General features: G+C 48.7%; 1 protein-coding gene across 2 annotated transcripts in view; it reads left to right on the top strand.

Moving 5' to 3' along the window:
• The window catches only part of KIAA1671 (KIAA1671 ortholog), a 254,841-nt gene that overhangs the window by 92,218 nt on the left and 147,514 nt on the right, over positions 1-15,109 (top strand). For both annotated transcript variants that reach the window (XM_050745892.1, XM_050745891.1), the window contains exon 6: positions 12,299-12,433. In XM_050745892.1, the coding sequence (XP_050601849.1) occupies positions 12,299-12,433 (135 nt within the window). The remainder of the gene's footprint in view (positions 1-12,298; positions 12,434-15,109) is intronic.

Genomic DNA, 15,109 nt, shown 5'->3' on the forward strand with positions numbered 1-15,109 from the left:
CTCCTGGGCTCAAGTGATCCTCTTGCCTTGGCCTTCCAAAGTGCTGGGATTACAGGCATGTGCCACCACGCCTAGCCCAGCTGGTTCTTCACCGGCAGGAATGTTGGCCTTGAGATGGCAAACCTCATTTATCAAGAGAATCTGAAAATACAGAGTTTTATGTGTAATCCCATTAGGAAATGAGGAGGCCTTTTTTTCTTTTGAGATGGAGTCTCGCTCTGTCACCCAGGCTGGAGTGTGGTGGCGCAATCTTGGCTCACTGCGAGCTCTGCCTCCCGGGTTCACACCATTCTCCTGCCTCAGCCTCACGCCCGGCTGATTTTTTTTTTTTTTGTATTTTTAGTAGAGACGGGGTTTCACCGTGTTAGCCAGAATGGTCTCAATCTCTTGACCTCGTGATCCACCCGCCTCGGCCTCCCAAAGTGCTGGGATTACAGGCATGAGCTGCTGCGCCCGGCCGAGGAGGACTTATTTTTAAAAATGCTCTTCAGCCCAAACAAGACTTGTCTGCTAGCCCCATACAGCCCACGGGCCACCTGTTTTACACTTCTGTCCTACAATGACAATAATGATAGATATTAATGGTAGCTTTATTGTGCTTCTGCTGTATAGTAGCCTGTTGTATCCTGTTCATTATTATCATTATTATTATTTGTTTATTTTTTTTTGAGATAGAGTCTCGCTCTGTCGCCCAGGCTGGAGTGCAGTGGTGTGATCTCAGCTCACTGCAAGCTCCGCCTCCCGGGTTCAAGCCATTCTCCCGCCTCAGGTTCCTGAGTAGCTGGGACTACAGGTGCCCACCACCATGCCCGGCTAATTTTTTGTATTTTTAGTAGAGACAGGGTTTCACTGTGTTAGCCAGGATGGTCTCAATATCCTGACCTTGTGATCCGCCCGCCTCGGCCTCCCAAAGTGCTGGGATTACAGGTGTGAGCCACTGCGCCCGGCCTCCTGTTCATTATCGTATCCCCAGAATCCAGCATCATGCTTGACATACTGTGAATGTCCAAGAAATATTTGTTGAATGAGTGAACAACTGATCTTAGTGAGGTTTTGGGTTCCAACAGAAGCAGACCCTTGTATTTTTTTTTTTTCTTTTTTTTGAGATGGAGTCTCACACTGTCACCTGGCTGGAATACAGTGGTGCAATCTCAGCTCATTGCAACCTCCGCCTCCCGGGTTCAAGTGATTCTCCTGCCTCAGCCTTCCAAGTAGCTGGGATTACAGGAGCCCGCCACCACACCTGGCTAGTTTTTTGTATTTTTTTTTTTTTTTTTTTTTTGAGACGGAGTCTTGCTCTGTCACCCAGGCTGGAGTGCAGTGGCCGGATCTCAGCTCACTGCAAGCTCCGCCTCCCGGGTTTACGCCGTTCTCCTGCCTCAGCCTCCCGAGTAGCTGGGACTACAGGCGCCTGCCACCTCGCCCGGCTAGTTTTTTTGTATTTTTTAGTAGAGACGGGGTTTCACCGTGTTAGCCGGGATCGTCTCTCGATCTCCTGGCCTCGTGATCCGCCCGTCTTGGCCTCCCAAAGTGCTGGGATTATAGGCTTGAGCCACCGCGCCCGGCCTTTTTTTTTTTTTTTTTTTAAGTAGAGATACGGTTTCATTATTTTGGCCAGGCTGGTCTTGAACTCCTGACCTCGTGATCCACCTGCCTTGGCCTCCCAAAGTGCTGAGATTACAGGTGTGAGCCCCCGCGCCGGCCTGTAAGCACGTTTTAAGGGGGTGATCCCAGGAAGAACCAGTAGGGGAGAGAAGAAGTGAGGCAGGTGCTACAGGGGCCGTGGTGGGCCACTGAGGATCAGTCTCACTGGAGACACCTGGGAGGCAGCCTGGAACCAACCTCTGAAGTTGTCGTGTCCAGGGGTCAAGGCATCTGGAGTATGTATTTTCCAGTCCCTCTGTCCTTGCCTGAGGCTGTTTGTGGGGTCATGAACATTCAGACCTTTCCATCCTGGCTAGCACCATGCTCAGCAGAAGAAAGAAAATCCGGCTTCCTTTGTTCAGTGAAGAACAGAAGGAAAGAGAAGGACGGATGGCAGGGTGGGGGGTGGGGAGGAAAGGAGGAAGGGGGATCACTTTAATTGCAAGCATACCCTTTTTGGGGTGCATAAGCAGAACAGCTGTGAAGAAACCCTCACCCAAATAAGCCACTTTGTTTCTAACACACACACAAATTCAAATCTACCCAAATATCGATCAGTGAGGCTCTAGGGTGTTGGCAGGGGGCCCCTTCTCTTGATCTTTGGCATATACTTGAGTGTTGGGCAGAGTGCTGACACTACCTACTGCTGGTGTGATCATCTTCCTGTATAGATGGAGAAAAAAACAAAACAAAAAAACAGAGGCTCAGAGAGGTGAAGTAACTTGTCTCAGGTCACACAGCAGTAAGTGGCAAAACTGGTATTTGAACCAAAATCTGGCCTATTACCCAACAGGTAGTGGGCCATGTTCTACGAGACCATTCTGGTGAAGAACCATGAAGGTGGGGAAGAAATCTGAGGCACAGGGACCACCCTTTGGAAGCTTCTGCTCTCTGTGGGGAGATGGGGCACTGTGGTCCAAGACTGGGGAGTGATGGGGTGCAGAGGGAGGCACTGAAGAGGAGGCCCAAGGTGTCCTGGAGGAGGTGCTGGTCTCAGCCCAAGCTTGAGAGATGGCCATGTGTTTGGGTGGGCTGATGAGAGGAGGTGAGGGTATTCTCAGCAGGGCACAGCATGGACAAAGGTTTGGGGGTGGGAAAAGCGTAGGATGTTGTGGGGGACATGTGGAAACTGACTTAGCACCGCCCTGTGCGATGTGGCAGCAGCAAATCAGGCCCCAGATTCCACCTTTGCCACTTGCAGACTGAGTGATGCAGGGCAAAACCTTTCAGCTCCCTGCACCTGAGTTTTCTTGTGTGTAAAAGGGACTAGGTGGCCAGTCTGGACGTGGACGCTACAGAAAGGAAACACTGGGATACTGTCAGTAGCGATCATGCAGTGAGGATTTGTCTCCAGTTTAGAGTGGATGAGTGGTGGAGTTAGGCTTTGAACCCATGTCTGTTCCCAAGAGGCCAAGCTCTCTTAACCACGCTCAGGATCATGCAGACTTGGCGTCTCAGTCTCCACGCTGCTACTTGCCTGCTGTGTGTAAAGCAGCCTCTTGGCCTCTCCTAGCCTGAGTTTCCCCACCAGAGTTAACAGGGATTCCTGCCCCAAAGCACTGTTACTAGACTGAATTGAAATAAAGCACCCAGCTTGAGCCACCCCCGTGTGCTTCCTGAGAAGGCTTTCACCTGTGCCCACCCGCAGGCTAATATCGTGGCAACAGTGGCAGAAGGAAGAGGCCGTGGAAATGCAACACTTTATCTGTTTGCCAGCACCTTGCTCAGGGCTTGCTGGTGGTGAGGGAGTTGGGATGTTGTAGAGGGGGGATCCTGGGCTCAGCGCTGTCCCGCAGCCCAGCCTTGGATGCCTGCCCGGAGCACGCAGGCACCAGCAGTGCTGGTTGTCAGGGGATCTGTTTTCTCACCAAGAGATTGGGAAGCCTTGGACCAGCTTCCCGTTTCTCTCTTGTCTCCTGCCCAAAGATCTTTGGTTCTCGATCTTAAAAAAAATATAATAATAAATACATAAAAACACACCAATACAGAAGGAAAAAATGTTGGTTGTTAAAATTTCAAAGCTTACAGGGGTATAGAAAATAAAAGGTGAGTGTTCCCCAGAGGCAGCCACCATTGCAGTTGTTTACGTCCTTTCTGACTTTTCTATATTGACAGTCACTTATCAATCATATATATGTGCATAATTGTCATACTTTTCATATTGCAATAATAGCGAATGCTTGCGTAAAATTTGAAATACTGTAGAAAAATGGTGTAGAGAGAAAATCTCCTTTAAATACTGAGTGTGGTGCGTAAACTGGGGAACACCCTCCAGGCCCATTAGTGGTTTTTAGCCGTGGACAATTTTGCCCCCGGGGCACATTTGGCAGTGTCTGGAGACATATTTTGTTGTTGTCACACCCTGGGAAGAGGTTGCTATTAGCGTCTCGTGGGTAGAAGCCAAGCGTGCTGCCCAATATCCTACAAGGCACAAGACGGCCCCCACTGCAAAGAATGCTTCAGCCCCAAGTGTTTGCAGTTTGTAGGTTGAGGAACCCTGTTCTAGACACAGACATAGATATAGGTAAATGCATAGACTTAGATACAGGTAAATACATAAGCTTTCTATGGAAACGTCGACGACAACAGTCTACAGAAAATCTTGTGGCTTAGGTTTTTTTTTTTTTTGAGACAGAGTTTGGCTCTTGTTACCTAGGCTGGAGTGCAGTGGCACGATCTCGGCTCACTGCAACCCCCGCCTCCCGGGTTCAAGTGATTCTCCTGCCTCAGCCTCCTGAGTAGGTGGGACTGGCTAATTTTTTGTATCTTTAGTAGAGATGAGGTTTCACCATGTTGACCAGGCTGGTTTTGAACTCCTGGCCTCAAGCAATCTACCTGTCTTGGCCTCCCAAACTGCTAGGATTACAGGCGTGAGCCACCGCACCCGGCCTCCCCTTCCTCTTTTTAATGGTTGGTAATTATTGCATTGTGTGACTGAGCCTAATCTGTTTTCACCTAGACCCTCACTGATGGGTATTTGGGTGGATTTGAATTTTTCTGTGTATTAGAAACAGGGTTGCGCTGGATGCAGTGGCTCATATCTGTAATCCCAACACTTTGGGAGGCCGAGGCTGGAGGATCACTTGAGGTCACGAGTTCGAGACCAGTCTGGCCAACATGGTGAAACTCCATCTCTACTAAAAATACAAAAATTAGCTGGGTGTGGTGGCACATGCCTGTAATCCCAGGTACTCAGGAGGCTGAGGCAGGAGGAATCGCTTGAACCTAGGAAGTGGAGATTGTAGTGAGCCGAGATCCGGCCGCTGCACTCCAGCTTGGGTGACAGAGCAAGACCCTGTCTCAAGAAAAAAATAGGCCGGGCGCGGTGGCTCAAGCCTGTAATCCCAGCACTTTGGGAGGCCGAGACGGGCGGATCACGAGGTCGGGAGATCGAGACCATCCTGGTTAACACGGTGAAACCCCGTCTCTACTAAAAAATACAAAAAACTAGCCGGGCGAGGTGGCGGGCGCCTGTAGTCCCAGCTACTCGGGAGGCTGAGGCAGGAGAATGGCGTGAACCTGGGAGGCGGAGCTTGCAGTGAGCTGAGATCCGGCCACTGTACTCCAGCCTGGGTGACAGAGCGAGACTCCGTCTCAAAAAAAAAAAAAAAAAAAAAAGAAGAAGAAGAAAAAAATAAGAAGAAGAAAAAGAAACAAGGTTGCTTCCTTGGGTGAGGGTTTCTTGATTTACAGCCCAAAAGGGTGTGATTGTAATTCAAGTAATCCCTTCCTCTCTTTTTCTCTGTTCTTTACTTAACAAACATTTATAGAAACTGTTTCCCAGACCCAGCTGTAGTATTTCGTTTATTTAAATTATTTATTTTAGTTCTAAGAGAGAGAGGATTTCACGTGGCTCCACTCCAAAAATACTTAAAAACATACAATAAAAATTCCCCTGATACCTGCCGTGCTTACATTTCTTCCACCCGGTAATCACTTTTATTCCCTTTTTTTTGGTCCACATTCTTTTGAGGCTCCTTTATGAATATACAAGCACGTAGAAGTACATATTTTTATTTTTGCTTTACTTTTCCATAATAGAGAGCATTTTGTCTAAGTGGTTGAAACTTTGGTTGCCTATGGGAGTAACACAGGGAATCCTAAAAGATATCAATGACTGGGCCTCTCTCCAGGCCAGTTAGGTCAGAATCTCTGGGGGAGGACCTGTCTTTGTTAGTTATGAAAGCTCCCCAGGGGAATCTTGGGTTGAGGATCTCTGCTGAACCCACAGATTTTCCACCTTTCTGTTTTTCATATAATGTGTCTTGAGAGTTTTTTTTTTTTGAGCTAAGGTTTCGCTCTATCACTCAGACTGGAGTGTAGTAGCGAGATCACGGCTCACTGCTGGAGTGGTCATGGCCTCAGCCTCCTGGGCTCCAGCAATCCTCCCACCTCAGCCTCCCAAGCAGCTGGGACTACAATCATATGCCACCACTCCTGGCTAATTTTTTTTTTTCTTTCTTTCTTTCTTTCTTTCTTTCTTTTTTTTTTTTTTTTTGAGATGGAGTCTCGCTCTGTCGCCCAGACAGAGTGCTGGAGTGCACTGGTGCGATCTTGGCTCACTGCAAGCTCTGCATCCCGGGTTCACGCCATTCTTTTGCCTCAGCTTCCCAAGTAGCTGGGACTATAGGTGCCCACCACCACGCCCAGCTGATTTTTTTGTATTGTTAGTAGAGACGGGGTTTCACCGTGTTAGCCAGGATGGACTCGATCTCCTGACTTCATGATCCGCCCGCCTCGGCCTCCCAAAGTACTGGGATTACGGGCATGAGCCACCGTGCCCGGCCAATTTTTTTTCTTTTTTTGTAGAGCTAGAAGTCTCCCTATGTTACCCAGGCTGGATCAAACTCCTGGGCTCAAGCGATCCTCCTGCTTTCGCCTCCCAAAGTCCTGGGACTACAGGCGGGAGCCACTTCACCTGGTCTGAGAGTTTTTGGATTCAGCTTACAGACAGCATCCTCATTTTTATATTTATTTTTGGTTGCTTGTGGATGTAGCCCAGTTTCTTTAACCCTTTCTTGTGGATGCTATTTCCAATCCTTTGTATTTCAAACCATGTATACATATCGTGGTGCACACCTGCAGGTATATCCACAGGCTAAGAATGCTGACTGCCCTTCTACGGGGGAATATGGTTGTAGTTTTGTAGAATTGTGTTCGTGTGCCCTGCAGTGGAGCTATACCTGTGACTTCCTTACTGGCCTCTTTCATTTCATCCTTCCCTGGTGTATCAGACTTCTGGAGGTCACCCTCTGACCCCATGAGTGCCCCTTACCTTTGACTGTGGTTTGGTTTGCTTTCTCCTGTTGTGAGCGAGGATGGCATCTTGTGAGGTATGTGAGGCCATTTGTATTTCTTTCTTGTAACCCATGTGCTTATGTTCCACCTGCTTTTTGTTGGTCCTTTTATCATTGATTTCTTAGAGCTCTTTATTAGGAGATGAATCTTTGTACTTGTATCATTTGATTTCTTTCTGGAAACAGCCCCAGACTGCATACTGGGCAGACCTAGGATTAAACCCTACTTTGCAGGACTCTGGGCACCTCCCAGACCTCTTTGAGCCTTAGTTTCCTCATCTGTAGGATGGGACTCCTGCCTGCTTCATGGACTTGTCAGAGATTTATCATGAGATAATGTGTGGTCAGCCCTTCACCCAGGAGCTGGTATGAAGAGCTTGAAGAAATCAGAGGGAAGCACTTTGGGGTTAACCTCCAGCCCTCTGTTCTGCCCATGCCAGGCAGGCCCTGTTCTGGGTGCCAGGGCCTCTAGGCAGGACCTAGATGGGGCCAAGCCCACCATCTCCGGCTGTGTGATAGCTACTTGGTGGTGATTTAAATTTAGTTAAATATGATGAAAAATTCAGTTCCTTAGTCACTCTGTCCCCATTTAGATGTTCCAAAGCCACACATGGGTCCTGGCCACTGTATATGACTGGCAGGACATCTCCATTTACTACAGAACATTCTGGTGCACAGCACTGGTCTGGAGAGGCAGGCAGGCCTCCAGCCAGTGAATGAGTGAGGTTATTCATGGAGACAGTGGTAAGTCCTAGGAGTGAGAGAAAAAGGGGGTGACAGGAGGTCAGGAACGGGCTCTTGTGGGAAGGGACCTGAGAGATGCTATCTGAGTTGTGGAAGCGACCCAGCCAGGCAAATGTCTGGGGGTAGGAGGAAGGAGCAGTAAGTGAAGATGCCCCAGCGTGGGGATGAGCTTCTCCTGGGATACTCGAGGGACTCCAGGGGCACAGGGGTGTGGGCCCCAGCTGAAGTTGAGAGATGGGCGGCCAAGGGCCCGGGGAGCCATAGAAGGGTTCTGAACTCTGCTGTCCTGATTTGCATCTTAGAGAACCCATCACCCCATCAGCTGCTCCTTATGTGGAGACCTCGGGTGGAGGCAGGGAGTCCAGTGAGGAGGCTGCTGTGGTCCTCACAGGCTTAACAGGGCTTGCACCAGGTGACTGTGGAGGTGGAGAGAAGTAGAGAGGTTGGTGGCATTTTTTGTTTTTTTTGGCAACAGCTTTATTGAGATATAATTCATGCCGTATACAATTTGCCCATTTAAAATACACAATTCAGTGGTTTTTATTGTATTTACAGAGTAATGCAACTATCATGACTCTCAATTTTATTTTATTTTATTTTTTTTGAGAAAGGGTCTCACTCTGTCACCCAGGCTGGAGGGCAGTGGCATGATACAACTCTCAATTTTAGAATATCTGTTTCATTGTTGAGACGGAGTCTTGCTCCGTCACCAGGCTGGAGTGCAGTGGCATGATCTCGGCTCACTACAACTTCTGCCTCCTGGGCTCAAGCAATTCTCCTGCTCCTCAGCCTCCTAAGTAGCTGGGATTACAGGTGCACGCCACCATGCCTGGCTTTTTTTTTTTTTTTTTTTTTTTTTGAGACGGAGTCTTGCTCCGTCACCAGGCTGGAGTGCAGTGGCATGATCTCGGCTCACTACAACCTCTGCCTCCTGGGCTCAAGCAATTCTCCTGCCTCAGCCTCCTAAGTAGCTGGGATTACAGGTGCACGCCACCATGCCTGGCTATTTTTTTTTTTTTTTGAGACAGAGTCTTGCTCCATCACCAGGCTGGAGTGCAGTGGCATGATCTCGGCTCACTGCAACCTCTGCCTCCTGGGTTCAAGCAATCCTCCTGCCTCAGCCTCCCGAGTAGCTGGGACTATGGGCATGCACCATCGGACCCAACTAATTTTTGTATTTTTAGTAGAGACAGGGTTTCACCATGTTGGCCAGGATGGTCTTGATCTCTTGACCTCGTGATCCACCCGCCTCAGCCTCCCAAAGTGCTGGGATTACAGGCGTGAGACACTGTGCCCGATGCCTGGCTAATTTTTTTGTGTTTTTGGTAAAGACAGGGTTTCACCATGTTGGCCAGGCTGGTCTTGAACTCCTGACCTGAAATGATCCGCCTGCCTCGGCCTCCCAAAGTGCAATGTTAGAATATCTTTATCACTGCCCTCCAGAAAACCCTGTACCCAGTGAGCAGTCACTCCAGATTCCCCGCCTTACCCTCCAGTCCTGGGCAATCACTCATCTACTCTCTGACTCTGAGAGATTTGCCTATTCGGGATATTTCATATAAATGGAATCATACAGTATGTTGTCTTGTGACTGACTTCTTCCATTTAGTGTGATGTTTTCAAGACTCAACCATATCATAAACTGGATCAGGACTTTACTCCTTTTTTCTGTCTGAATAATATTCCATTGTTTGGGTAGACCTTATTTTATCTCTCCATTTGTCTGTCGATGGGCATTTTGGTTGCTTCTACTTTTGACTCTTAAGAATAGTGCTGCTATGAACATTCATATTCAAGTTTTTGTGCAAAAGTATGTTTTCATTTCTTTGAATATATACCTAGGAGTGGAATTGCTAGGTCATATGGTAACTTTAGTTTTCACTTTTGAGGAACTGCTAGACTGTGTTCCAAAGCAGCTGCACCATTTTACATTCCCACCAGCAGTGCGTGAGGGTTCTAGTTTCTCTGGATCTTCACCAACAGTTCTTATTGTCTTTTTTTTTTTGAGACAGAGTCTCGCTCTGTCGCCCAGGCTGGAGTGCAGTGGTGCGATCTGGGCTCACTGCAAGCTCCGCCTCCCGGGTTCACACCATTCTCCTGCCTCAGCCTCCCGAGTAGCTGGGACTACAGGTGCCTACCACCACGCCCAGCTAATTTTTTGTATTTTTAGTAGAGACGGGGTTTCACCATGTTAGCCAGGATGGTCTCGATCTCCCGACCTCGTGATCTGCCTGCCTCGGCCTCCTGACATGCTGGGATTGCAGGTGTGAGCCACCGCACCCAGTCTATTGTCTGTGTTTTTTATGATAGCCGTCCTAGTAGGTTGGACCCAAAGTGGTATCTCATTGTGGTTTTGATTTCCATTTCCCTGGTGGTTAATAATGTTGAACATCTTTTCTTATGCTCGTTGGCCATTTGTATACATTCTTTGGAATGATGCCTATTCAGATTCTTTTTGAGTTGTTATTGTTCTTTATATATTCTGGATATGAGTGCTTTATCAGACATACGATTTGCAGAAGTTTTCTCCCATTTTGTGGTTTTTCTTTTCCTTTTCTTTTTTTTTTTTTGAGACGGAGTCTCGTTCTGTTGCCCAGGCTGGAGTGCAGTGGCGTGATCTTGGCTCACAGCAACCTCCACCTCCTGGATTCAAGCAATTTGCCTGCCTCAGCCTCCCGAGTTGCAAGGATTACAGGCTTGTGCCACCTCGCCCAGCTGATTTTTGTATTTTTAGTAGAAATGGGGTTTCATCATGTTGCCCAGGCTGGTCTTGAACTCCTGACCTCAAGTGATCCACCTGCCTTGGCCTCCCAAAGTGCTGAGATTACAGGCGTGAGCCACCACCACCATGCCCGGCCTCTTTTCCGGTTTTTTTTTGAGATGGAGTCTTACTCTATTGCCCAGGCTGGAGGTGGCGTGATCTTGGCTCACTGCAACCTCCACCTCCCGGGTTCAAGCGATTCTCCTGCCTCAGCCTTCCAAGTAGCTGGGATTATAGGCGTCTGCCACCATGCCTGGCTAATTTTTGTGTTTTTAGTAGAGAGGGGGTTTCGCCATGTTGGCCAGGCTGGTCTCAAACTCCTGACCTCAGGTGATCCACCTGCCTCGGCCTCCCAAAGTGCTGGGATTACAGGCATGAGCCACTGCGCCTGGCCTTCTCTTTCTTAATGGCACCCTTTAAAGCACAAAAGTTTTTAATTTGGAAGAAGTCTGTTTTATCTATTCTACTTTTGTTGTTTATGCCTTTGGTATTATATTTAAGAAACCGCTGTCTAAACCTAGGTCTTGAAGAGTTACACCTATATTTTCTTCTAAGAGTTTTCTAGCTTTAGCTCTTACCTTTAGGCCTTTGATCTATTTCAAGGTGATTTTGGTACATAGGATGTCAGATCTGCAGCATGTTTTGCAGGTAGAGTCTCAGCTTTGCTGATGGGGTGAAGAAAAGTGGGAGAGAATGGGGAGGAGAATGGAGGGCAACCCGAGGGTCTTGGCCTCCCCAGCTGGGGGATGGATGGGCAAAGTGGGGGAAGAGCAACTGTGGAGAGATGGAATCAAGAGGCGTGTTTTGAGCACGTGGATCTGAGGTGAGTGTGAGCTTCCAAGAGATGTTGAGTGAGCAGTGGGATCTCCAAGTCGAGTTCCAACACCGAGAAGCAGAATTGGCAGGCATCTGGGTGTAGATGGGATTTATTTAAAGCCATGGGGGGCGTGAAGAGAGATCCCAGAGGGAATGATGTAGCAAAAGGAGAAAAGGCTCTGCGGCTGGCCTGAGACATGTGGGGATACTGATCAAAAACAGCCAGGGGGTTAGGAGGAAAGCCAGAGGGTCTCTGAAGGCACCCAGAAAAGAGGCTGTGAGGGAAGGGATTAGAAATTCAGTCTTGCTCTTCCTGGTGCTGTGTGTTCTTAAGCAGGTCCCTCCCATCTCTGGGTCTTTCTTTTCTTGTCCACGCAGGGAGAGTGTGAAGCGTATAAAATATGCGTCCTGGAGTCCTGGCCTGTGAATGTTTCCCCTATATATAACTGAGTGGAAAAACACAGCAGGATTCCAAGTAGATGTACTGGAGGTGCTGTGCTGTGCATGCACCGTTTCTCTGTGTCTGTGCATGTGTGTTTGGGTGCATAAAGAGATGATTAAAATAAGGTCACCAATAATGACCACTGGCAGTAATGAGGCCGGCCAGCATTTATGGAGGGCTCCCCAGATGCCAGGTATGGAGGAGGCTAGCTAGGTTAAGCCAAACCAGGTGCCCAGGACTTGTGCACGTCTGCCCCCTGGTGGCTATACTGCGTCATGTACATTCCAAATGCTGTTCCTTAGCCCCTAGAAACTGGGTGCTGTTATCATGGTTCCTTTCCCAGATAGTTGAGGCTCAGAGAGAGGTTAAGGCACCCACCTGAGGTCACACAGTTATTAAATGGCTGAGGCTGGGCCATTTGAACCCAGAGCTACTGCCCTACATGTTACCTGTGATCATTAAGGTGGGGGATTTCTGGGGGTTTAATTTTCTTCTTTGCCCTTTTTGGTACACAGTGGACTCCTGGCATAATAATTTTTTCCTGTAAATGAGAAGGCTCCCAGTAAAGTCCTTTTCTTGTGCTCTGTGTCTCAGTTGCTGCCACGGGACCTGGAGAAGGAAGATGCCCCCCAGGAGAAGGAGCGACCGCTCCAGCAGGTGTCCCCTGTGGCCTCGATTCCCCGGAGAAGCCACAGCTTCTGTAAGGACAGGAGGAGCGGTCCCTTTGTGGTGAGTGATACCACACGGCTGGAGAGGATTGCACAGGGGGTGCTGGTTGCTGGACACTGCTGTGAATGTGGTTTTTGGAGCATCCGGACAGCCCAGGGCCCTGACAGGGTTGAGGGTAGCAGGCAAATGTCCAGGAATCTGGTGTCACCTGACTAGCTGTGTCGTGGTTCTTGATGTGGAGGGTGTCTGGTGGCTCTGCTGGGGAAACCTTCTTCCTCTTGAGTTTCCAGCCCAGCAATACCTGGCATGGAGTGGTTAAGGGAACATACACTGGTGTTGGAAAGTCCTGGGTTCAAATCCCAGCACTGTCTCCTGTCAACCTCTTTGAGATTTCGAGCAATTTACTTAATTTCGCTGCACTTCAGTTTCTTTACCTGGAAAACAGGATCTTGATTCCTCCTTCTCTGTGTTGCGAGGATGGAATAAAAGCGTGTGTGGGGCCTAGCACGTCATAAGGTACTTAGGAACTGACAGTCATGGTGGTAACAGGAGGTAGCAGAAAGCTGGTTCCAGAGCCAGATTGCCTGGGTTCAAGTCCTGGATCTGCATACATCCATGTGTGACCTTGGGCTGACCTCTGGCTTCAGTTTCCTCATCTGTAGAATGGGGATAATGATAGTATCTACTTTACAGGGCGGATGTGGGGCTCAGATGAGAGAACACATGAAGTGCTTAGCATGCTTCTGGGTACATAGCAAACAATAAGTGTCATCGTCACATAATTATTACTGTTGCTGTTACTGGTATGACTGTCCTTGTTTTCAAGTCTCCCTCTGGCTTTTGCTTATCTCTGTGTCCTTGTGCCCTCTTCCCCCTCATCCTGTTTCCTTACTTGTGAAAGGAGATGAGTACACACTGAGCAGGCCCCAGGGGCAGCTGCCCCCTCCAGAGCCTCAGTGTACCCACGTGGGTTCCAGGACTTCGCCACCTTCATTGAGTTTCTTTTCTGACTTTAGTTCCATGCTGTTTGGAGTTTTGCACTTGCTCATGAAGCCCCTTCCCGGCCCAGGTCCTATACAGGGGCATCAAAGACAGGGCTCCTAAGGCAGCGATGCTTCTGCTCACAAGGGCCTCTTTGGTTGCTCAGCTCCATAAGCTTCAGGGAGACCTGGGCCTGGTCTCACGTTTTGGAGACATACGATTTTGCACTGAAGCTCCATTGAGAGTCCATCCCTTCCAGTTTTATGGCCACGGGCAAGAAACTTTGCTTCTCTGAACCTCAGTTTCCATTTCTGTAAAATGAGGGTGAAGAAGGTACCCTGGCATAGTTCGTGCTAGGAGCGATGCAGAACAGCCACAATGTGTGCCCGACCATGGGGCTGGGGGAGACGGGCCGGGGAGGAACTCGGATCCCAGCTAGGTGTTTACTGAGCAGCCCAGGAATTTTCCTCGAGGATCCAGGTCCTAGCCAAAGATTCACACACATTTGAAACCTGCCTGGATTTTCTGATAAACATTCCCTTCCATTGTCTTCTTTCTCAGCCATTTCTCTAGTCCCTCTCAGATAGCTCTGACTTAGCTTATCTGATTATACTTGAACTTTTGTGTGTGTGTGTGTGTGTGTGTGTGTGTGTGTGTGTGTGTGTACAAAGGTGATGGGGAAAGAAGCATTTTAAACCTGTCTTTTTAGAGTCTCTGCTTGCTGGCATCCTCCTTGGTCGTCTGGCTCCTCCTTTTTCACTCTCTGTCATTGAAGAGCTTTTGTCCTTGGAGTCCTCAGGCAGCTTGCCTTGGCTCTTTCCTTCTGGTCTCTGAGGCCCCTGCCCCACTCTTGCCTGCTTGATGTCCTCTCCTTCAGAGGTAGGTGGGTGGAGGCACTTAGCATGAACCGGAGAGTGCTGGGGCCTCAGACCTCATTTCGCTGCTTCTGGGACTCATACCTGCAATTCTGGGGAGTGGCCACAAGGAGGAGGTGGTGTTCAGCTCCTACCCTGGTGGCTCCAACAGCCCATCCCAGAGGGACCTTTTAGTAATGGGCTCTGGAGGCTGAAAGAAGTGGCTTTAAGTTCCAACTCTGCCACTGTGACCTTGGGCAGGTGACTTCATGGACCTCACTAAATATCAGTTTTTTCTTCTGTAAGATAAGGATAGTTCTCTATGACCTCAAGAGTATTTTTGTGAGTAGTACATGAGATCACTCAGCACATAGTAAATTCTTAATGTCTCAGCTGCAGTGGTAGCTTTTCCTTCTTTCTCCCTCTTTCCTTCCTCCTTTCCTGATCCTTTCCATCTCTTCTACTTTCCCTTCCCTTTCTCTTCCTCCTCCTCCCCTTTTTCTCCTCTTCCTTTTTTTCTCACCTGTCCAATTCTTTTTATAAAAGGGGAAAGTGAGGCCAGGAGAGAGGACCTGACTTAACCAGGGTGACCCAGCAGAGGAGGGCTGGGGTCCTGAGCCCCTGGTGGCTGTCTCTGCTCCTCTGAAAATTGGTCATACATGCATTTTGTGTCTCATGAGGTGTTTGAAGAGATTCACTGTGTCTGCTATGATTCCCATCACTGCTTTGATGAATGACTTTGTGCTGTTATTTTCCCGTTTAAGTTCACATTCATCTTCATTTTTTAGCCTCTCAGGCCTTGTCAGTTCCTACTTCAGCCTCATATTAGAGACCATGAATCCTATTTTGCAGAGCAGGAAAGTGAGGCTCAGAGGGGTTCAGCCCCTTGCCCAAGGCCACA

The sequence above is a fragment of the Macaca thibetana genome, chromosome 10 (genome assembly GCF_024542745.1).
Source record: "Macaca thibetana thibetana isolate TM-01 chromosome 10, ASM2454274v1, whole genome shotgun sequence".
NCBI lineage: Eukaryota > Metazoa > Chordata > Mammalia > Primates > Cercopithecidae > Macaca > Macaca thibetana.